Raw genomic sequence first — 22,184 nt, forward strand, 5'->3', positions numbered from 1 at the left:
CGTGAAATGCACTGCACTCCCGAGATGGAGCAGGTCTGTTTTCCGAGGCGGGGGATGAAACGAGTGTACCAAACAGATTTGAATGAATTATTACCCTTCTCCTCCCACTTTCCCTCCCTCCCTCCCTCCCTCCCTCCCTCTCTCTCTCTTTCTCCCTCTCCCTCCACACCGCACCACCACCAAACGTGTCGCATCGGACCAGACCGCCACTGAACAGAAGCAGGTAGAATACTAGCAGGGCCAGATAATATGAGTTGCATCTGCATCCATCAGTAGATATATGTGGCGCACGTTCAGTGCCACCAGCCGAACCAAACTCCCATGCCGAGCTGGCTGAGCTGCGGCCGGCAGGAGAAATGTTGAGCTAAGTGGCCTCCTCGCCTGCTCTCCGTGGCCTCTGGTGAAACGCCCTGCCCCAGCGTGGCTCAGCGGCTCATAACAGCACTAATGTGCTCCAGGGCTGGGTAGGCTGACCGGCCGGTGACGTGGCGTAGGGCTGGGTGGAGGTGGAGTGTGTTTACTGCCGGCCACTGAGGGGGGTGACCGGGAGGTGAGACCCTCAGTTTGGTTTCCTGCACCTTTCTCGCTCGCTAGCCAAGCTCACAGCCTCTCTAACTCTTTGTAACACACCAGTTCTCCGCAACCCCCCCCCCACTTTGTGTCTGTCTGTTTTTCTCTTTGTTCTGCACTGCTTTGTACTCGCCCTGCAGAAAAGAAACAAGAAAACCTTTGGTTTGAAGTTTAGAGCATCTCCCAGTCAAACACAAGAAGGCTCCAGTTATCGAGCAATTCTTTTTCATCTTACCATGTGTGGTCTGAGGTTCAGATGGCCCTTAGAGGGACTGTGTGTGTCTCACAAGTGTGCACGTCCTTCTTACTTCTCATGTTTACGTCCACTCAATTGATTTGGTCAACAGCCCTGTCACTTAAAAATACCACACTCATCATGTTAAATAAAAGCCACCCAACGTTCTTTGAAGAGCACACGTATGTCATGTGCATGTACAGTATATACTACAGCCTGTTCTAGACATGAATATCTAGAATATTTATATCCCCATACGTCCCCAAACACATTATCTAACAACACCATGTTTGGTACAGTGCCTATAAAAAAAGTATTCACCCCCTTGGATATTTTTACTTTTACTGCTTTTATAAATGGAATCTTGATCAATTTAATTTGGCCTTTTTTACTATACAGTAATTTACAAAAAGCCCTGCTTTAATGTCAAAGTGAAAGCAAATTTCTACAAAATAATGTTAATTAATTAAAAAATATAATGCAAAATAAGCGATTGCATAAATGAAGTGACTCATAGAAACTCATAGAAAAGGTTATTGAAAAGCATAAGTGAGGGGATGGATACAAATAAAATGTCAAGTCACTGAACATCCCCTGGAGTTCAGTGAAATCCATCATTAAGGAATGTATGGAGTATGGCAAATGTGCAGTCAAAGCTCTATGGGTGAGTAGCAAAGCTCTTATTAAATCTCGACGAAAGTTTCCACAAATACATGTGGGAGACTCCAAGATCAAATGGAAGGTTTTTCGGTCTGATGAGACCAAAGTTAAGCTTTTTGGCCATCAGACTAGAAGTTATGTTTTGCGGACACCAAACACTGCGAAAACTAAGAAGAAATGGTTGAAAGACAACAAGGTGAATGTTCTGGAGTGGCCGAGTCAAAGCCCAGACCTCAATCCTGTAGAAAATCTGTGGCTGGACATAAAAAGGGCCGTTTCAACCTGACAGAGCTTGAGCAGTTTTGCAAAGAAAAATGAAGTAATCCAGAACCCAGATTTGCAAGCCTAATTGAGACGTATCCACACAGACTCCATGCTTTAATTGAGGCCAAAGGTTCATCGACTAAATGTTGAATTGAAGGGGGTGAATATTTAGCATTACAGTATATATTCAATTAATTTGAAAACATTACTTTGTAGAAATCTGCTTTAACTTTGACATTAAAGAGGGGATTTTTGTAAATTATTGTAAGAAAGGACCAAATTAAATTGATCAAGATTCCATTTAGAAAATTAGTAAAATGCAACATATTCAAGGAGGGTGAATACTTTTTATAGGCACTGTATATTATACACATTACATATCAAGCGCAGTTGTGCTGTACTTCCTTATTTGTAATCGTATAGCAGACAGTTCAAAAACACACTAGCGGTGGTGTTTTCATATGTCAGGGGAGTGAGGGGGACATGCATTGAGATTTGAACACTCTGTTCTCCCAGAGTCACTCTAGTTGATTTTGCAGTGCGAGGGTGCTGCTCTATGGCTGTGGAGCATCTGGATAATAAATAGCACCCTGCTCGTGTGCCTTCTAAGTGCCGGCCGGCCCTTTTCTCTCTGTGCACAGGTTAATGGAACTGGCCATGACAAAATCATTTCAGTCCGAGGTGGCTGACTGGCAAGGGAATTGACTATGCAGAGGGGGTGTTAAAAATAGAATAAGCCGCATCTGTGTTTAGGACCGAATGAGTAAAGTGCTTTGGGTGGCACAAATAATTAGGTTGATTTACCTCTCCTGTGTTGACAGGCTGATGTTATGCTGTCAGCTCGCTTCTGAAAAGTGCCGTGTTTGTGTTTCCATTAGTCCTAGATGGAGTCAGTTATGAATGCAGATCTCTATGTCTCTCTCTCTTTCTTTCTCTGAGCATCAGCTCAGCTTATCTTTTGTGTTTCTGTGCTATTGACCTCATGAGTGACAGGGTGTGTGTGTGTGTGTGTGTGTGTGTGTGTGTGTGTGTGTGTGTGATGGAGCATACGTCATCTGTTGCTAGCTGACGTCTCAAGAACAAAGCATTTAAAAAAGGAAGCACTGAAATTGGAGCGAGATGGCGGCTGATCTGACAGTTTTAATGGGTTAGGCTGATTCTCAGGTCCAACTCATGGCAGAAAGTAGATAATTGTTATCGGTTTTGCTGAGAATAACGATGGCTTGCGGCTGTGGAATACTTCTGAATGGTTATCAGTGCCTAACTCTTATAGCCTCAACCTGTCAAAAGCCTCTTGTATCATATGCATTTGGTAGTAGACCTTTGCTTATATGTTTGTACTGTGCCCCAAGTTGCAAATGGTGACAAATAAGATTGTCAGTGTATTCTGCATGACAGCCACTCATCCTCTATGCCGTGTTATCTGTGTGAGAACACACATTCTGTGTTATCTTTAACACCAAACTGCTTTTGACATTGCTTCATGCATCTCTCTTAAGGCTTTAAGAGAATGTCAAGTTAACCCTACAACAACACCACCACCTTCAAACTGTGTACTTGTGTAAACATCATGAAGTGTTGAAATATGAATGTGTGTTTTCTTTTGTAACGTTTGATTTACTTCTCTTGTGTTGTTCCTAAGGCAAGGGTTTGACCAGGATGTGGAGAGTGGTTACACGCAGTATCCAGACAGTTGTCATGGTGAGTTAAGATCAGTTGTGTTCAGTGATGGGCTTGCTACCACCCTTGTGCCCAATAGCCCTGCCCTCACGCTTAGATGAAGGCTGCTTTAGAACAGAACCAACACCAACACCATCAAGTGCTTTTGTGACCTCCAAAAATGATGTGCTAGTCCAGACACAACTGCAGCTGCTCCAAACTCCAAACACTGCACAGAAACATCTATAATCTAGAGGAGCTGTTATTGGAGTGCTTTATGAATGACAGTGGCGCGTGCCTAGATTCATGGCTTCAGGCTTTTGGTGTTGTATAACTGTACAGTGCACTAAATGGCATCATAAATGAGTATGTGTTATAAATACTCATTGTTCAAGGATTTAATGGGCTGCTTAGCTCTTTGATGCCATTTGAAATCATCCACTGTATGAATTGATTGGTCTGTTTAGTCACAGATAATGCATCTTTTCTCACCCTTTGTTTCTCTCTCCCCCTCTCCGCAGACGTTTTGGCCACCACGCGGAAGCAGAACACCGTAGTGGACTCTGCTTATGGTAAGGAAAAACAAAAAGATGCTTTTTTCCGCCCGTTGTCCTCCTCTCTCCTTTTGTTTAGTTGTCGTGGTATTTATGACTCGTGTTTGTCATATTACGACGATCAAAAGGCAGACGGTGAGCATTTGGGGTTTCTGTATCCACTGCACTGAATTGTCGCGCTTCTCCACTTTGCTGGGAATTTTGCTTTTAAAATCATCTTGTCTGTGTTATCTGGTCTGGTAATGGGATACATATTGCTGTTATATGTCATGTTTTGGTGGCAGGCTGATAAGGTGAATTGCCTAAATGACAAATGTACTGGGTCCCATACATTAGCTTCTGTTGCAGGGCAATCTTCGCACAGCCTGACACTGGATGGGATAATTCAATCTGCTGAACTTGTGCCTCTGAAATGCCTCACAAAATGTATTTGTGTACCGCAGCACAAGATCGATACTAGCTATTACACCAAATGGCTGACCACATTGTCACTGTTTTTTTTTTTTCTTCAATTTTTTGTTTCAGTATTGGGTGGTGTAGTCAGTCAGGCTTACATATAGGGTATCTGAAAATATTTATAACCTCCCAGTGTATAATATCACATAATTAGAGGCAAACTGAATGGATACATCCATGCAAAGTCAGCAAATTGCAGCAGACAGTCATTCAGTTGGCGTGTGTGTGTGTGTGTGTGTGTGTGTGTGTGTGTGTGTGTGTGTGTGTAAACATCTGGCTATCATTGTGTCCTTCTGCACCGTTGGCACATTCATGCCCGGGGTTGGCGAGGTCAGCTGCTCTGGCGGCCCATTGTCCAAAACAACAACAGGCTCCAACGTGACTTTCTGACAGGCGGACGGGAGAGACGCCTAATTCCTCTTTTAGGAGCGGACCTCCGAGCCTGTCAGATTCCATGACTCACTGCCCTACAATATACAGGGCTCTCTCATATCTCTCTGACCAGAAGCCAGAGTAAAAAAAAGCCCCTGCTTCTTGCAGCGGTCCACTTTTGCTTTCTTGCTCCAATAGCCATCCAGAAATATTGAATACTCACTCGAGTTCTGTGAGCATGGTGCTGATTACGGCCATATATTTTTGTGATGGAAAGCAGAGCAGTAATGTATGGTTTGTATGTTATTTATGTCTTCTAAATCAACAGCATTAGTCAACAAAAAGCCAAGATATTGAAATGGTTGGGATTGTTTATTGCCATGTTAAATCCTGGCCTTACTGTAAAATAGCTTTTTAATCTCGTGGGAGGGAGGAAATGAGAGTAGTATATTCCAAGTAACAACAAGAGCAACAACAACAACAACAGCAACAACAACAAAAAGAAACAGAACACAAACCACTTCATTTCATATAAGGGGTAGGGGGTGGAGGGGGGGTGGGATTGTTGACAGTTTATTTCTGGCGCATATTAGTGCTGTTGTGAGATCGTGATGGCATTCGTAAAAAAAACGGCTTCTCTCTTCGATCTGGAGCAACGCCACTCAACTCCCCACACGCAAAAACGCCGTCTTCGCTACGACGCACTCGATCTCGCAGGCAACGTGGCTCCATACCTGCATGCTTTTGTGGTTGCTGCGTGATCGTGGTCGTGGGGGGGGGCAAATGCACAGTGAGAATTGAAGCTTGATGAGCCTTCCCACAGATTCATTTGATTTGTCTCTCTTTTGTCACACCATCAACACAGACACACACACACACACACACACACACACACACACACACACACACACACACACACACACACACACCACCTCTCCAAATGAGCCAAAATGAGTTTACTCTTTTCAGGGTTTTTTTTCCCCCTTCTTCTTTTCTTCGGAGAGGTGGGAGTGTTGCTTGTGGGTGCAGGAAGAAGAGGCTTTTTTTCCCTCTTCCTCTCCGCAGTAAGACAAAGCCATGCACGTCTCGGAGCCGTGGAGCAATTATTTCCTCACTGACAACCCACAACACCCACGTGGTGGAGACAGCACACGGCGCTCCAGCCACAGCCGAGCACCAACGCTCCCCATCGCAGGCGGGCGGGCAGGAGGAGGAGAGGAGAGCCAGCTCCATTCTCTCTCTCCATTCTCTCTCTCCATTCTCTCTCTCCATTCTCTCCACTCTCCCCATTGTTTGTGCAGGCCACCCCACTGAGATTGCTATATGTGACGCTTAAAGCAGAGAGAGAGAGAGAGAGAGAGAGAGAGACAAGATGCCTTAGACGCCTGGTTTTGTTTGGGGGGTGGGGGATTCGGGGTACGTTTTTTTCCCCCTTTCCCATTGATTTTTCTTCCATTACAGCAGAAGGAACTGGGGAATCATAATAATGCATGAGGCTAATAACATAGCCCTGCAGCTAGTGTCCAGAGTGCCAGCTTTGGCCTCCCTGTGGTGGGTAGCTTTCATTTGCCTGGCACAGATGGCATTCTGACAGGATTTATTTAGCGCAAAACTTGCCGGCTGGAAGACTGAAACGGGTAAATAGAATGGAATGAGGGGTTTGTTAATATATTTACTGTGGCCTGAAACCTTTTCTATACTGGAACAGTGCTGCACAGTGTCCATCACCGTGGTGAAATGCCAAGGCCAGGTAGCAACATGGCTCAAGAACACTGCTGGAAGTGAGAGTTGAGAGGTAGAAAAATTGCTTTTTTCTTCTCAGTGGAAGTGGAAGAAAGTTGTAGTAAACTCCATCACAGTGCCCCAAGTAGTCTTGATCATTTCGACTTCTGGTAAGGTGTATCATTGTGTTTTCGAAATCTAAATCTGACATATATTTCCACCTGTGTGGTCCACCGATGGACTGAAAGCATACTCACTTAAAAGCAGCCCCTTTGGTAGTCGCCAGCTGGCCAGGTGCTGAACCAGTTCTTGTCCAAGTCCTGTCTGGATGGCCTGGAGAAAGGCAGTCCTTAGGGTCTGCTCTGGAGAAAGGCAGTCCTTAGTGTCTGCTCTGGAGAAAGGCAGTCCTTAGTGTCTGCTCTGGGAGAAACATGGAAATGTGCTGTTGACTTTGATGCCAAATATTGCATTTCTCCACAAAGTGCTTTACATTGTGAGGGTTTTATTAGTCTGTTTCTCGTATTGATGTATGTTTTAACTGCTATGTCAAGGTCAAGTAAGCTGCTCTGGATATTTCTGTGTTCATTATTTAATTACTGTAATTTAACTTCAAAATCCATATGAATTCAAATGCTGTCGAACTAAATTGTATCTGGAGTGGTTGCTAAGGCTGTTGTAAACTAATTATTTTCCTTCACAGCTTTGCGTTTTTTGTCCAACCCAGGGGATTGATGTCTTTCATTAATTCAGTGCTAAATGATCCAGCCTTGAGGCGGATGTTTGAAGGTTTGTATGGGACTGTTCTTTCATATGGATTTCACTGACTGGTTCCTCTGTTGCCCCCCCTTCTCCTTCCCTCCTCCCCCCAACACAATCACAGGAAAGACCACCCCCACTACAACCGCCAGCACAACCAGTCAGGCAGCAGTCCTTCCCAAGGTGCCCGGTGACTCACAGAAAGGTACAGGGCCTGAGGGGCACCCTTCAGTGGGGGACCAGGGCTCACCTGACTCTGAGGCCATCAGTGTGGAGGGTAAGGAGGCCAGGGAGGCGGGAGAGAGAGAGAGAGTGAGAGAGACGGTGTCTGACTCTTGCCGTCTGCCCTTTCACAGACCTTTCTAGACCTTTCTAGACCTATCTAGACAACCTCTAGATGCAATAGTTGACCCTGTCCCTTTCTTGCGCTGTACTGGATTTGCACTGTCGAGCCTGGAGCTTGCACTGCCCACTCACTGTCAAGCTGAGAACTAACGCTCTGTGCTTGTTTTTCCCCTCAATGTTTACTAAGCAACATCAAGAGAGAAAGAGAGGGAGAGAGAGAGACGCTAATGCTTGCCATTTCCACATCTTATTTTCACTTATTAGTTTTATTTTAGTATTATTAATTTGAGCGTGCCACAAAACACCGCCGATACAATCCTATCTCCACAACTGCAAAGATAATATATATTTAGCACATCCTCATGCTGCGTTCAAATGGTGGTCCCCAGACTGTTATCCCTGAATGACCCCCAGTACGGAGTTCAAAGGACATTGCCGATAGTTTTTTTCCCCATTTCTCTTGAGGAGTGTTTACAGATCCCTCGTTCTCCTCGTTCCTACACTCCTGTGCCAAGAGTCTATAAATCTGGAGGGGGGGGGTTTGCACCGCACCAAGCCAAGAGAGCTCTACCACAGCCATGATGAGCCGCTCAAAAGCAAATGAAAAACGCCAGCCGCAAATAAACAACCGCCGTACCCGGCAGCAGATGTCCAAGCCAAGTAATAGAAACTTTCTGCCGGGGCAATCTATTTCTGTCGGGCGGTGTTATGCAATCAAAGGACGAAGCAAGAAGCCCATCACACTATTAGAGGGTGGGGGGGGGGGGGGGGGTGGTCATCTTCAGATATGGACAAATATTACTCAAATAACAGGAAATAGAGGAGTAGGCATTGAGGAAAGCCTCTATAGTCTTACAACAACAGCAAAGCTTCACAAACAGGGATGGGGGGCCATATGTTTTGAAAGGTAATACCTGAACAGCATAGGATTTCTTCATCTTCACAATATCCACATCAGGCCATTCTCAGAGCTTGTAGCAAGTGTATATTTGTATTGACGTTAATTCAGGGATCCAGTGAGCAAAGGTGGTTCTCTTGAGAGGCCATAACATTAGGGCATTACATAAAGGCCCCAGTAGGCGCTTAGGCATAGATCCGTCTGTTATGTGTAATTTCAGTAAGTGTGCACTTTAGGTTAATCGGAATATTTCCATTAAGGGGTTTTCATCCACTTCACTGTTCTACAAGTGCAGAGCTTAAACCTACACATGGTATTTTTGCAGATCGAGATGTGCGTAACGATGCACAGGATCACCCTCTGACTCCAGCCTTGGAGTTTTTTTTTTCCCCTTTGGGTCAGGGCTACCTGTGCACTGTGTGAGTCCTCCCCCGGCAGCTATTTTAAACACAGAAGCCTCTCCCAGGTCATTTGCAAATTCAAGGTTGTCCGAAGAAACGTGCAAAAAACGGAGATAATTTATCTGGAGAGCGGAGGTAGACATGTTGATAATGGGACGGACCTAGCAGGGCTCCAGAACTCATTAAAAGACTGCGAGGAGAGCGGCAGATGAACTCGGGTTGAACTTTTCCCTCTTGAAGTCAGTTTGAGTCCTGTGGGGAGCCGCTGTGTTTTCCACTGGTTATTAATACCGCGGCAGAGGAGAGAAGCGCTGGCTCGTGCTCTGATGCTGTGTCCCTTTTCTGCCTCCCCTCTTCTCCCCTAAGAGTATGACACAACAGGACATCAGCGCTGTAACCATAAGTCCGGCGTTAATGACAAGTTGTAAAAAAAAAAAGTTGACAGCTGCACAATGCACGTGAGTGTTCTATTTTTTTTTGGAATGGATCTTGGTGTAATTTGTAGTGAGTCATGCAATGGAGGAAATTAATTTGATGGCTCGTCAGAGTCCTTAGGTGACGCATACATCATGGCGTTGTTTTTCTCAGATGTCACAGCCAGCAAGCCGTCACTTACTCACAGCACGTTTAACAGTGTGAATTTATTAAAGGTCACTTGAAACTAGCTAACCCCCCCCCAAGAAAAAAGCGCTACCCAGCATAATTCTGGCACGTGGGAAGTTGAACATGACCTCATATGTTGTTTCTTCAAACTCCGAGCAAGAAGAAAAATGTGCTTCCTCCTATTTTCTGAAACTCTCCACCTCAACTTAGCTTATCGTAGAATCGCACAACAAACACAAGGAAAAAAAAAACCCAGGAAGCAGGCTATTTTATCTCAAATAAACAAAGCACCATCCGCACACAGGCAAATACCATCCTCACTAAACCCCCAGGCCTCAGTTATAAAGTCAGTCATAAACATTGTCCCCAGAAAGTCAACAACATGGTCTTCACAAGCAGTCTCCCATCAGTCAAGCCTTGGCTCACAGTGCACAGGTCCACGTACACGCAGACTGTCCTTTCCCTGTCCCCCCAGCCTCTTTCCCCTCCTCCGTTTTCCTCCCATGATGCCTGTGGACAAAGAGGAGTCTCCCTCTCCTCTGCTGCTTTAACCTGCCTGTAGTTTTTTGAACTAATAACCTGCCTCCTCCTCAGTTCAATCCTTCTTCTCTCCCTGTTTTTCCAACAAAGCTGTTCTTTCCTCCGTTGAGTTCAGTGGCTTCTATGAGTGTCCTGCACGCAAGTGTTTTTGGTTTGTTTGATTTGTTTTGTTGCCCCCCCCCCCCCCACCCTTATAGACGTCTTCAAAACCTGGTTCCAGAAGCACCAGATCTGGTCCTGCTGAAACGGGTTCTGGCAGTTTACTTTTCCTCATGCATGATTAAGCCAGTGGGGCTTTCTTTAACGAATGCTTGTGTGTTTGGTTCTTTGGAAGGGAGCAGCTGTACCTCTGGAGTTTCTCCTCTTCCTTCAAAGTCGAATGTTGAATGTTCCCTTCGTGCTTGTGTGTATAACATGCTGAGCAGTGTGTGTATGCATGGCACATACATCAGGGAAGGAAAGCACAAAGGATGGCTTACAAAAAATGTGGTTAACAAATGCAGCATGTGTGATATTGTGATATATGATGTTTTCATAGTATGTCAACCTGCGAGCCAGACTCCAAAACAAGGTACTTAATCACAGGGTAAATGACCATGTCCTGACAGCGTAAGATAACAAACATAGACGAGCACGGAACAGAAAAAAAAAAGTTTTGAGTGAAAGTTTGAGATTTCTGTTTAGTCAGCGTGTCTTTCATGGGTACAGTACAGCTCAAAGAGAACTCAATTGACAGCCGTCTCAAGTGGAGAAATATGTGCTGATTTAATTTCAGAAGAATCATGATTAAATTAATTTGCTCCAGTCTCACACTCAGACATGCTTGATTACTAAGTTTTGTGCAGAGTATTACACCCACTGTGCTTATTTCAGTTGTCAATTTTTTTTCTTTTTCTGGGGATTGGCATTTTAATGTGAACTCACGCTCATGAGTAGTATGGGAGCTGGTTTGTGTGTGTGTGTGTGGGAGGGGGGGTGTCCCAATACTGAAGAATTGGAATGCTGAATATCTTTGGGCTAAGTTAATTTGTTGATACCACCCTACCCTCCATCACCACCCCCACCCACCCTCTTCACAGCTGAAAATAAATTCCGGGCATTAGTTGGGAGTTTAGCTTTCTTGACGCACCGCAAGCAATTTGGACTCACAGCTGTCGCACAATGGAATGAAGTGGCTGTTAATGAGGGAGAGCCGTATAGAGCAGCGTCTTTCAGACGCAGAAAAAGGGAACTAATTAAGGTATTCAGGAATGCCTTCATTTGCGACAAATGAACCCTCTATGACGAATGCTTCCAGTGTTAACAGAGGAGAAATCATCAGTTCTGACTAAATGAAACCGTACGAAAAAAACTGCAAGTAATGAAAAAATGTACTACTAATCAAAATCTATGGATCTTTGAGTATGCAGCTGATAAGTTCAATGATGCATTTGTCAGCAATCCTCAAGAATTCTACAGAGATACACTAGGGTACTGGGTATGGAATACACTAGGGTACTGGGTATGAAATACACTAGGGTACTGGGTATGGAATACACTAGGGTACTGATACACTAGGGCAGTGGTTCTCAACCTTTTTTCAGTGTTGTACCCCCTGTGAAATATTTTTTCAGCCAAGTACCCCCTAACCAGCACAAAGCATTTTTAGTTGAGAAAAAAAGACTTAAAACAGAGCACGGAATTTTGCCGGCTCTGGTTTGGCCTTCTTTGCAACCTCCGTGTTTTCACAAGAATTACCGCTACGCTTCAACCACGACTCCATCGATTGAGTTTTGACAGTGATTGACAGGTGATGGCGGGTGGCTTGTGACAGGTTGGGTCGAACCATCCTGGTATGGGGGGGACTCTGGGTTTTTAGGATAATGAAATTGAATAGCCTACTGAAATATAAAATTAATTTTATGAACTTATATTTTCCTGAAATATTTGTTAAATAATTGTTTTTAAACTATTTTTGCATAGATTCTACTTTTTAAATATATGTATATTTTAAAATCTTGCGTACCCCCTGGAGTGCCTTCACGTACCCCCATTTGAGAACCACTGCACTAGGGTACTGGGTATGAAATACACTAGGGTACTGATACACTAGTGTACTGGGTATGGAATACACTAGAGTACTAATACGCTAGGGTACTGGGTATGAAATACACTAGGGTACTGGGTATATAATACACTAGGGTACTGGGCATGGAATACACTAGGGTACTGGGTATATAATACACTAGGGTACTGGGTATATGGAATACACTAGGGTACTGGGTATGGAATACACTAGGGTACTGGGTATGAAACTTGAGGATAGATATACACACACAGAACCAGAATCATTCAGTCATTATTGCATTGGAATTTTGTTTACAGTGGAGAAAACCACACTTTCACACTTACCTAACACAGTTTGGACAAAAAGTGCTCACAACTCCGTAGCCTCTCTCTTAGCCTTTTTTTCCGCATGGCCTGTCTCCAATTAGCAAAAGACAGCAACCAACTCCAGGTTTTTCTGTTGCGTTTTTCGCAGGCTTATGTAATGCAGAGTAGCATCTATTTTTAACTTCACGGATGCGATCAGTATTTGGCAGGGTAGACGAGCGCCTTACAAGCCCAGAGAAGGAGAGGAGAGGACCGGCAGAGGAGAGGCGTGGTGGCAGAGGCAGAGGCGTAGCAACACACCACACAGCTGCTTCAGAGAGAGAGAGAGAGAGAGAGAGAGAGAGAGAGAGAGAGAGAGCGAAAGCCTTCTAGCCCAGCAGACTGACAGGCTGTCAGTCATAATGCACATGCCTCGCTTCCCTCCACTTGCTTTCATTCTTTCTCTTTTCCCCACTCTCTCTCTCTCTCTCTCTTTCTTTCTCTCTCTCTGTAAACTTCTGTCTACACCTCTTTCTCTCTACCACTATCACTCCCTCTTTCATTGTGGTGCCATTGTAGTCCCTTTTTTTTCTATCCCTTTTCTACCTCATGTGTGCACCTTTTCTTGGTCTCTCTTTTGTGTTTCTCTCTGTTTAGCACGTTCTCACTCCTGCTCTCGCTCGTTTCTGTTGTTGCCTCACTGTGCCACCCTTTGTCTGTGTCTCGCTTCACTCGCTCTCTCTCTCTCTCTCTCTCACACACACACACACACTTCCATACTCTTTCTTTCCCTCTCTTCTCTCCAGCGTCTCTCTCATCCTGCTGTATTCCCGTCCTCTTGTGTTCCGCTAGAGCCCATCTGTTTGTTTACATGTTGGCAGATCCATGCATGTCCAAATTGGTTTTTCCCTGTTATGTTCACACATTTGGACTATAATAAGACACTGTACAAAGACAAACAGCATGCTGAAAAAATATGTTATGTGACATTGTTAATAATTTCATTATATAAGCCGTTGGTGAAAATAGTTTAAATACATAATAATGATGTGTAATATAATGACACACATAGGATGTTTCGCTTGGTATGTGACTTAAAAATCACAGAATTGTAATTCTTCCAATAATTTGAAACAGTCTCAGACTTGTCTGAAGTCCCCTTTTCCTACTAAATTCTTCATAGTGACACATGGCAACGCTAATTTCGCCTGGATCAAACACATTTGGCTTTGTTTGCGCTCACCGTAAACAGGAACAAATTCATCATCTGTGTCAGTGGGTATTGTTTTCACTGTGGACACGGCACCATATGTCACCCACATGCGCCAGTTCAGTCATTTACAAGAAGCACAAACATATTTTGACAGGTCCTAGGGGATGATTTGTGAGCCTCCTGTTGGGGCACCCCTCTGTGATACCCCCCCAAGACACCCACTTTTGACTCATCCCATGTGTGAGCCCCCTGTCACCCCCCCCCCCCCCCCCCCCACACACACACACACACACACACACCTTACTCCCCCGTGACCCAGGTTTGGGGGCCTCACACAGAGGCTGGTGACTCATGTTTACTCGGGGCATTATAAAACAGCCACTCACACCTCGCCAGTGATTAGTCTGTGCCCACCCCCCACACTTCGCCAGCGATTAGTCTGGTCCCACCCCCACCCCTGACTACCACACATTTCCATCTCACTTCAGCTTCCAGGGCGTGCAGATTCATTTGGGTGTGACAGCGGTGTGCAGTTGCATGCTAAGCACATATTTTTAATTTGTTTACTGTGGCGCCTGAAAGCTCAGATATGGCCACATCTCACAACACAAATTGATGCTGAGATGGTGAGCAATTAAAGATGCAGCACCATGGACACATGTGTGATGAAGTGGTGGGTGATTTTCAGGGCTGTTTTTGACAGGTTAGTTATGATGCTCACAGGTTCACAATCAGACGAGTGATGCTATTGAAGAACATTCACTTATTATCATTATTCTGTCATGATGTCATGATTATCATTATTCTGTCATGATCAAAGACAGCAAATTAATCTCATATTCAGGCATTTGGATGTGCGTTGTTCCACTCGTCCATTCTACCCTGCGATTGAACTCCGGGAGTTTTTGAAGAGTGTTGCATTGCACACGCATACTGTGATATATTCTCTATGACAGTTCCCAGAACAGGACTGACTGAGATTGCCTATATTTGTACTCTGTCCACCAGCATCCATAACTGTTCCCTTCACCTTCACGTTATTAGTGCAGTCTCCATATATGTCTTCATGACACCCCTCCAAGGCTGTAAAATAAAAATGCCCATCATTTCTCTCATAGCAAAAGATCTGCTTCAGGTGAGCTTCAGCATGCCCGCAGCAGTTCAGCGCTACACAGCCGTCTGATTTCCATAGCGTCACCGAAGGCAGCGTGAAAAAGATGGAATATCCTAGGTTTTTCATGTAACCCCTCAGCACCATTTGTTATGCAGTGGGCCCTGGGAATAGCTCCCGCCAGCAACTTTGTGACACACACAAATCTTTCCATCAAATTGTTAGTCATTTTCTCCCTCTCCCTACAGCTTCAAGGGGGTAAAAAATGCTTTGATTTATGTTAATTTTTACCCCCCCCCCCCCCCCCCCCATCCCCTCCCTCTCTGCTTACATAAACAGTCAGAGAGAAAATAATATTGCGAAACAAAAGCACACTCCATCCCACAGTTGGAAAACCAGTCAAGTGCCGGGCTCTGTGTGGGCTCTAATGTGTTTATATTGATGCCTGGAGATAGATTGTTTCTGGGCAGCACACATAGACTTATTATGGATTCATAATTGTGTTTCTGCTTACAGCTGCAGTAAAAGAATCCCTATTGCCACCCCCAACCCCAGCACTCCGCCCACATACTGCTGCTCTCTAGGCCCTCTCTACCTATTTGCTGAGACTAAATATGTCTCTTCGTAGCGCACTTCCTATTGGTTTAAACAACGCGACCTTTCATCATTTACAAACATTTCGGATCAGCGGATTGGCGCATTTTGGATGGAATTTTAAAGTCAGCGTAGAGTTCCTGTAGATGCAAATGTCCCATTGAGCTTTAACTGACGAAGAGACAAGAGGCTTTTGTGCTGCTCGCTCCCCACTCTTCCTTTCATCATTTCATCATTTATTGCCATCATCATTAGCGCAGTTACCCATCATCCCTCAGCGGCCCTTTCACCTGCGTTGCCATTATGGGCAGAAATTATCCCATTCGGAACACCTGCAATTTGCTCTACCTTCACCAGCTTATTTATCCATCTCGCCGAGACTGTACTGTCATGTTTCTAGGCAGGCAGGAGAGAGACCTGACACTACAGATGGTTGAAACACTTGCAAATGAGCCCTGATTGCAAGAGGTGTCATTTATCACATCTCTCCTCAGCGCGGATACCATTAGGCAAATAGTTTGATATTCCAAGGTCTCTTCGGTTCATCATTCCTTCCCCTTTCCCAGAATCCTTGCTACTCAGGCCTCGACACTTCAACACATTTCACAATAACTTTGACGTTCAAGTTCAAGGAATAGGAGTTTTTTTTTTTTTTTTGTTTCTTTCTTTCGTCACAATCAAATGGTCTCTGTCTGGTTAGCTAGTACACAGAGCCAGATGCTCTAGTGCCATGAGTCACGCATGAGAAGCGGCACTTTCCGAAAGGATGTCCAATGCCTACTAGTGCCACTGTTAATATTTAAGCCTTGCTCTCAATTAGAGCTTTATTACTCACATGGGAGCCCTTCCCCGTACACCTCCCTCCTCAGTCAGAATCACACAGGGGGCTAAGCTCCTGGCAAAAAGGATTTGTTGATTTATTAAGCCAAGAAGCTAATTGTCCACTTCAAACATCTCTGCCATTTAGCTGCCCACGTTGTTTTTGCACGGCACTGTGCTTAAGCATCCAGAACCAGTGTCTGTCGAAAGACCGCCATTAGGTTAGAGCCTGCAGTCTGTCTACGGATCGGTGTTAATTAAAGTCTGCTTAACATGTCAAGTCTTTCTTTTTGTGTGTGTGTGGGTCTGTGTTCATTGGCTACACTCATTGGTCAACTCTCTCCTGTGTTCTTCTCCTCTGCACTAGGTGTGCGCCGTCCTCCTGAGGTGGAGAAGACCAACCACAGTGTCCACTACACCCTCCTCATCGCCTGCGTGCTCGTGGCGTTCGTCCTGGGCGCGTTCCTGTCCGGCTTCCTGGTCTCTTGCTACTGCAACCACAACTCGAGCAAGACCAAGAGGCTGCCCAAGGACCCGGAGGTGTCCATCCCTCACGCGCTCTCGCTCCGCAGCCTGGCCAAGCTCAACGGTCTGCTGGAGAGTCAGAGCAAGGAGGACAAGCTGGACGTGCCGTCGCCCAAAGTCTACAACTCGTTCTTCGGCAACGGGAAAGAGCACCCCTCCCGGAGGCACCACGGAATGGCCGACCTCATCCACCCTCATCACCACCACCACGGCTCCGAGCTGTCTGGGCTGCCGACACCCGACTCGACGCCGGAGCTGCCCATCAAGAGCATGAAGGCCTTCAAGAACCAGTGGGAAAAGAACCAGAACTGCAACAACGCCAAGGAGCCCAAGCCCCACAACGTGCCCGGCTCCAGGCCCAGCTCAGGGCTGCAGCAGCAGGTGTTCCCCTTCTCACACGGGCTGTCCAACGGCCAGGCCCTGGGTGGCTCCATGCATCTGGAGGAGCGCAAGATCCACAACACGGAGCGCATGATGAGCCAGCAGCCGTACCACGGCTACCCGCACAAGGTGGTGGACGTCACGTCGCTGGACGAGCTCTTGAAGCACATCCACGAGATCAACGTGACCACAGGGGGCATGGGCGGGGGCGGCAAGGTCATGACCTCGTCCATGTCGGCCCACGCTGGCCAGATGGCCTTCGCCAACCGCGTCCAGCCGCAGATCCCCGAAACGGAGACGGCGCCGTACTACAGCTCGTCCACGCTGCCACGGGACAGCCTGACGCGGCGTATGGACGTGCCGCCCGACATGCCACTGCCTCCGCCGTCGCAGTCCACGCTGGAGCGCCTCTCGCGCCACCCCGGCCACCGGCACTCGCTCATCGCCGCCTCCAAGATGGCCGCCGGGGGCGGTGGCGGGATGGTGGCCCGCCAGCACAGCTTCAACCACCAGGGCGGGCGCCCGCTTATGCTCGCGCGGATCAACTCTGCCGGGAGCAGCAGCGGCGGTGGCGGCGGCTGCGAGGTGCGCCACCCACTCATCCCCGGGAGCTACCTGATGCGCCAGCACAGCTACAGCGAGCAGCCCGAGTGCCACCGTGGCGTCAACGTGCGCCGGACGGCGTCGCTCAAGCCCGACGTGCCCCCCAAGCCACTCTTCATCCCCGCCACCTCGCCCGTCAACCAGCAGGGCAAGTTCAACTACTGAGGTCAACCACGACAGCTTGTTTTACCACCAACAACAAAAACAGGACTGCACACACATATCTGTGTAATCCCATGACTGGAAATGAAAATTAAAAAGAAAAGAAGAATATTCAAACGAGCATTGAGATTTGAACTGGCAGTCGGGGATGCTGCCTCTACACTTGAGCGTGACCCACTGTCCTCTATGTCCATTGAATATATTTGTACCATATTGGTATTGCTCAGCTATTCGCTTCTAGATGGTGGAAAACTGGGGATAGCATCTGCCAGAAGATCACCTTGTTTTTTAGGCTGCCACTGTCTTCATTGTGGCTTTAAATGCAACTCTGAACAGTAAGGGCTGGCATCACCACGGAAACTGCTGGACACAAGCGGCTTTGGGCATATTGTGATGCTGCTCATCTTTTTGCTTTTGCTCAGCTATTCTGTTGGACGTAGAGGTGATGATCAGTGATTGTTTCTTATAATAACGTGTATATATATATGCATGTGTGTGTGTGTGTGTGTATATATGTGTGTTCATATCTACACAGTATATATGTATACAATACACAGATCAAACACAGTATCATGTCTATACTGTGGGTTACAGCTTCTCAAAAGAAACACTTTATTTGCCTTATTTTGAGAACAAAATAAACTGTTACATTTTTACAACCCCCCTCCCCTAGTAACCCTAGTATATTGCACCATCTTAAAAAAAAGACCACGCAAGAGATTTATAAGCAATAACCATACCACAAACTCCCTTGAAATGGCATGAAATTAAGTCTAAGCGTTTAATTACGCAAAGCTTCATCATTTTGAGGATATTTGTATTGCATTCTCAATTTCTAGTAACATTTGGGCAGTGACCAAAAAAGGTAGGCATGGGAAGACCACTAATGTTCTTCTGTGGCCATATATGCAGTATTAAAACTACCCCGGACTAACGTGTGTTTGGTATGTGTGTATGTCCAAGCAGAAGCTTTGCAAAAACAGGTATATCAGCAAACAAGAGATCATACATACATTCACAACAAATATTACTCCCTTGGGTTTAATTTAGTGAAGACTGCATCACTTGCAATTAACTTTGTAGTCATTGGTTGTAAATATAGGAATAATAACTAGCCGAATATTAATTGTTTAATTGTGTAAATTGTGCCTTATTTAATATGGTATGTGCTCTGGGAAAGGGTGGGGGTGACGAATGAAAGTGAAGATGCTACAGTTTGTGTTTTATCTTTTTTATTTTTCAATTTCAATGTCAGTATACTGTATGCCACATGTACCATAGGTTTATATTTCTATCTAGGCCTTTTTGATATCCCCTGAACTGTGTGAATAGGTTTAACAACTACCAGCTTAAGACTGCAGGTTCTATTTTAATCTATTTGGCTCCACTCCTGTGCTTTTCCTTCTCATTGAGTGGGTTGTTGATGCCTTCGCACGCATTCACATTGCGTTCACCAGATCTCAAATCTGCCGGTTTAGTTGAAACACATATTTTTACAGTAGTGCAGTAGAGCACACAAAGAGCACCAGTAGTGTAGTGGAGCATTCGCTTCAGAGAGTAGTGTTTGTGTTTGTACTTTTCTTCTATTTTATTCCACTGCTCTTAGACAACAGCTGAGACTATTGATAGGGGAACCAATGCTGATCAAGCTGTTTCATTACATCTTGTGTTCCAACACTGCCTGCAGTGGAACTCAATGTGATACTTGCTCTGCATCTCTCTTTCTTTCTTTCTCTCTCTCCCCCCCCTGTCTATTTTTCTTTTCTCTCTCTCTCTCAATCTTTCTCTCTTAGACATACACACTTTCTCGGTTCTCTGCTCTTAAGAATACCTATTGATGTGGTGCTCCACTATTGCACTTTCAGACCAATTTCTGAGTATTGCTTTTAACTGTACTCTTGACTAAAATGTTCTCAAGATTATCATACAAATGTGAAACAAAATGGTGTATTTGTAACTGCCTGGATTACTGCAGTTCGTCTGCACTTGAATTCACCACAAGCTGACTTCTCATTCATATATACTCATCAGGCTTGTAGATGGCCAGTCATAACACATGTGCATTCAAAGTAAAATAAAAATTATAATATTTGGGAAAACAATGGTTAAAGAAATATATTGAGAACAAAAGAAGCACCTATTACTGACAATAGTCATGTCAGTATGACCTTACACCAAGAAGAGGACTGTGTTTAGTTGTTGAGATAAAGAGTAGCTTATTGGAACAGAAATAGTGGTTAATGAAGGAAAGGGAATAGTCTTTGTCAATTTTAATTGCTATAAACATTGAGGTTTCTTGTTATTGCACAGTGTAAATAAAAATAATGTCATTTGGAGCTTTCATTGTGTCAGTGTTATTTTTAATTGATCTAAGATTCATGTGTTTGATTGCTGTTTATGTAGTAGTTTAGTTGACCAATTTAAAGCCTTTTCATTACGTTGCCTCCTTTGATGGGTTGATTGTGTTACCACTCATTTCAAGTTGGTTGCCCATGATCACACACAGACACAACATTTTGCAGGGGATTCTGTCAAATAATGTAATTTCACAAGCATCTGTTCCAGTAACCATTGCCAGTACAATACCACATGCAAGTCTTTTGAAGCCAAGGTTGCATTTTCAAAACATTTTCTAAAGCAGGGGCATGTCTTTAGTGGATGAGCCTAATTAAGATAATCTCCTGCTGGTCAAGATCATAAGGTCCTTTGTGCTGGCCAACTAAAGCCATAGGCCTCCAAGGTTCATTATGCTGGCAAACTAAGAATTTTCGGTAACACTTTACTTGACGGTATCTACATAAGAGTGACATGACACTGTCATGACAAATGAACCTTAACCCTAATCCTAACCTCTAACCCTAACTTGTCATGACACTTAACAACAGAAGCGTTATGTCATAAACGTTATGAATTGTTTATAATGTTTATGGTCATGTCACTCTTATGTAGATACCGTCAAGTAAAGTGCAACCAAATTTTCCCCTATAGGCTTCCGTTCAATGGCAGCTATTTTCAAAATAGCATTTCAGTATCAATCCTCGTATGCCATCGTATTTGTGTCACAGTGCCTACAGTCAGCATTTTGCTGCTTTGTATTTCAAAGTAAAATAAGCATTATGTTCCTCCCCCTGAGGTGTTTTATAGTGTTTTATAGTGCACAGATGGGTCATCTGACGTTTGTGGCTCAGGTGATTGGCTCCTAATTTTATACCCTGGCTGCTCCTTGAAGTCAGGATGGCAGCAGCAGCAGCACTAGTATCTGCTCACTGCCTAGACCAAATGTGCAAGCTGAGCATTGGCCATTGCGATGAGTGGGTAGGCCTATGCTAATAATTCTCTCCAGGTCTATTCAAACGTTAAATTATATTCACTTACCTAGATTCATATCAATACTAAAAGATTAGTTTGTTTATATTTGCATCAGACTGCAGCTTTTCGCAATGCTAATGAGGGTGCATAAGTACGTCTAAGCACTAAGCATTATAAGTAATGCACATGCCCAGGGTTAGGGAAAAGGGTGTTATGATATCTGCTTGCCCTAATTTATCTAGAATGTGTTATTCCATGTTATTATTACCTTATGGCTCCACGCTGCTCAGGATATGACCTCACGGAGCACCTAGGGCAGATATGTCACGGACGGCAGCGGGATAGTTGCTGGTGCTCTGCCTATGATTGACAGGAAATATATTTTCCAATTACTTTGTTTGCTCTTGCATCTCCCATAATCCGTTTTGACCAGAGCCCAGAGAGTATGAATCACCTGTCTAAATAGGGTCTCTATTCTGTCAGCCTCGCTCACTGTCTCTCTCTCTCCTCCAATGTCACCTGATCCCTTGCTCAAACTCTCTCTCTCCTCCACTGTCACCTGATCCCTTGCTCAAACTCTCTCTCTCCTCCACTGTCACCTGATCCCTTGCTCAAACTCTCTCTCTCCTCCACTGTCACCTGATCCCTTGCTCAAACTCTCTCTCTCCTCCACTGTCACCTGATCCCTTGCTCAAACTCTCTCTCTCCTCCACTGTCACCTGATCCCTTGCTCAAACTCTCTCTCTCCTCCACTGTCACCTGATCCCTTGCTCAAACTCAAACCCAGCTTTGCACATGCTCACTCTGCCCACCTTCAAACCCCTCTTTTTTTAACAGGGACGGGGGCATCGGGTTTAAATGTGGGCTTGTAGAAAATGGGAAGATTGGATTAAGCCGTCAGTCCTGTTTCAGCACGAACATGTTGTGGGGAATAATGTGTTTGTGTGTGTTAAGCCAGATGTTGTGGAGAATAATGTGTTTGTGTGTGTGTTAAGCCAGATGTTTAGTTCTGTTGATGAGAATCACACACTACTTTTTTGTCTTCCTTCATACCCTTTCACATGACAAACCAGGGAAGGT

The 22,184-nt window shown here is 45.0% G+C and overlaps 1 protein-coding gene across 5 annotated transcripts in view; it reads left to right on the forward strand.

Annotated features, from left to right (window-relative positions):
- Positions 1-20,136, forward strand: part of sema6e (sema domain, transmembrane domain (TM), and cytoplasmic domain, (semaphorin) 6E) — a 113,819-nt gene extending 93,683 nt beyond the window's left edge. For 3 of the 5 annotated variants that reach the window (XM_042108376.1, XM_042108375.1, XM_042108377.1), the window contains 4 exons: positions 3,372-3,430; positions 3,910-3,960; positions 7,373-7,525; positions 16,492-20,136. In XM_042108376.1, the coding sequence (XP_041964310.1) occupies positions 3,372-3,430; positions 3,910-3,960; positions 7,373-7,525; positions 16,492-17,798 (1,570 nt within the window). In that variant the 3' untranslated portion in view covers positions 17,799-20,136. The remainder of the gene's footprint in view (positions 1-3,371; positions 3,431-3,909; positions 3,961-7,372; positions 7,526-16,491) is intronic. The other 2 variants (XM_042108378.1, XM_042108379.1) reach the window with 2 other exon arrangements.
- The last annotated feature ends 2,048 nt before the right edge of the window (positions 20,137-22,184 follow it).

The sequence above is a fragment of the Alosa sapidissima genome, chromosome 10, assembly GCF_018492685.1.
Source record: "Alosa sapidissima isolate fAloSap1 chromosome 10, fAloSap1.pri, whole genome shotgun sequence".
NCBI classification, from domain to species: Eukaryota; Metazoa; Chordata; class Actinopteri; order Clupeiformes; family Clupeidae; genus Alosa; species Alosa sapidissima.